This window comes from Acanthamoeba castellanii, assembly GCF_000313135.1.
Source record: "Acanthamoeba castellanii str. Neff unplaced genomic scaffold scf7180000084756, whole genome shotgun sequence".
Lineage (NCBI taxonomy): Eukaryota > Discosea > Longamoebia > Acanthamoebidae > Acanthamoeba > Acanthamoeba castellanii.
The window spans coordinates 1-1,690 of NW_004457498.1; the positions used below are offsets into that span (position 1 = coordinate 1).

The 1,690-nt window shown below is 58.9% G+C and overlaps 1 protein-coding gene and 1 pseudogene across 1 annotated transcript; both read left to right on the forward strand.

Moving 5' to 3' along the window:
* Positions 1-72: 72 nt before the first annotated feature.
* On the forward strand, positions 73-769 carry ACA1_392690 (uncharacterized protein; the record flags this gene model as incomplete). Its single annotated transcript, XM_004340639.1, has 3 exons — positions 73-135; positions 208-414; positions 533-769. Coding segments are annotated over 3 exons (507 nt in total), but the record flags the coding sequence as incomplete, so codon positions are not given.
* Positions 770-1,593: 824 nt separating this feature from the next.
* Positions 1,594-1,690, forward strand: part of ACA1_392700 — a 1,933-nt pseudogene continuing 1,836 nt past the window's right edge.

The window sequence follows — 1,690 nt, forward strand, 5'->3', positions numbered from 1 at the left end:
CGCACACGACCTCACTCTCTCAAGTGCAGTAAACCGTTTGCCGCATTCTCTGTCCGAGTGACTCCGCAAGGGGAGCTGCTGGCCCTCTACACCTACACATCGCCCAGCTACGACGAGTTTGTGGGGTGCGAACCGGTACGTCGGTCCCATGTAGCACCTCCGCAGCCCTCTTTCGTCTGACCCCGACGGTCTGTCATGTGCCGCCAGGGCGAGCTTTTGGGCAGCCGTGTGACCACCTTCTGTCATCCCGAAGACAACGTCACACGGGAGACCATCCTTTTCTATGTGGCGCAGCCACCGCCTCGATCAAGGGTGGGTCCTATCTTTCACACATCCCCGGCCGGTATCTCCAAGGACCGGCGGGTGCTGCGCTTCCACTCTCGGCACCAGTACTTCTTCACCACCACAGGACGGGTACCCATGTTGCCAATCGATCAATCCATGCGCTCAGCGCCTTGCAGAGCGCTGTGAACACTCGCTCACATGATGGACATTTGCGCAGTGTGCGTGGTGTGTCTCGGTGGTCGACCAGGTCTTGTCGAGGGGCTATGACATGCCTCGGTACACCGGCCCACGAGATTCGAGAATACTGCCGTCGCCGTGGCCGTTCGAGGAGGAAGAGAGCTCGCCTGAACCAATCGGCAGCAGTGGATGGACCGCCGACAACAACACCACCACCAACACCACCAACACCAGCGATCAGCGCCTCGACAATGAACTCGACGAACTGCTTAGCACTCTCTCCGCGCCTTCTCCCGCCGCGCAATAAACGGAGCGCTCGTTCTGCAGCCTCAACGGAAAGGGGCGATCCGGTTCGGTTGCGGGCGAGGGCCTTGAGCTGTCCCGTAGCCTCCGCCCACCAAACCAGGGCATTCTCAATTCCCGTTCATCTCCCCTGCGCCAGTGCGGTCTTGGCCTTTTGAGTGCGGGGCGCGAGCGGTCACGGTCTGGTGGGAATTTAGAATTAATTTCGCAGCAATCTCGCCAACTAGAAATTTTCGAGGAGGTGTCGTGCCCTCCGCTGACGTCACCTGGTACGTGGCTGCCCGCTGACCAAGTCCATGCCCGCGGTGTGCACCCCGGGCCATCAACAAGCCGTGAGCACACAGAACAACTCCCGCCACACACTTGCACTTCACCGCAGAGGTACGGCCTCTTCACATCTACCAGCACTGTTGGTGTGCCGGCTGTTCATGCACCTGACTCACCTAGCTCTTCACCATTCAGCCACACCACAACTCATCAAGCAGAGCGGCGACCCCACGTACCGCCAACAGCACCCCAAACGGCCGACAGAGAATTACGGTTGAATTTTGGGGTTGGAGGCACACAACCAACAACTCGCGCCCACAGCCGATCGCCGCGGTTGCCGTGAGCTCCTCGTGGCCACTACATCTTCTGCCTCAACCACCCACTCACCAGCCACCGCCCGACCCTTCATTTCTGCACCGGGACACAACCAACGCCAGCAGCAAGCAAACGAAGGATTGGAAGGACGGCGAGAGGGGCAAACGAAAGGCAAAGCATCGAACAACAGAATTTAATTGAGGAGGAAATCGAGAGGCGAAAAAATCGGTATTGTACAGAGGTGAGATGAGAGCAGGCCAGCCCATAGCGTTTGAAGAGGAGGAGCGGAGGGGCTGGCTCGAGCTCCTCCTGAACCGCAAGAAGGGCAATGGAACGAAGAAAA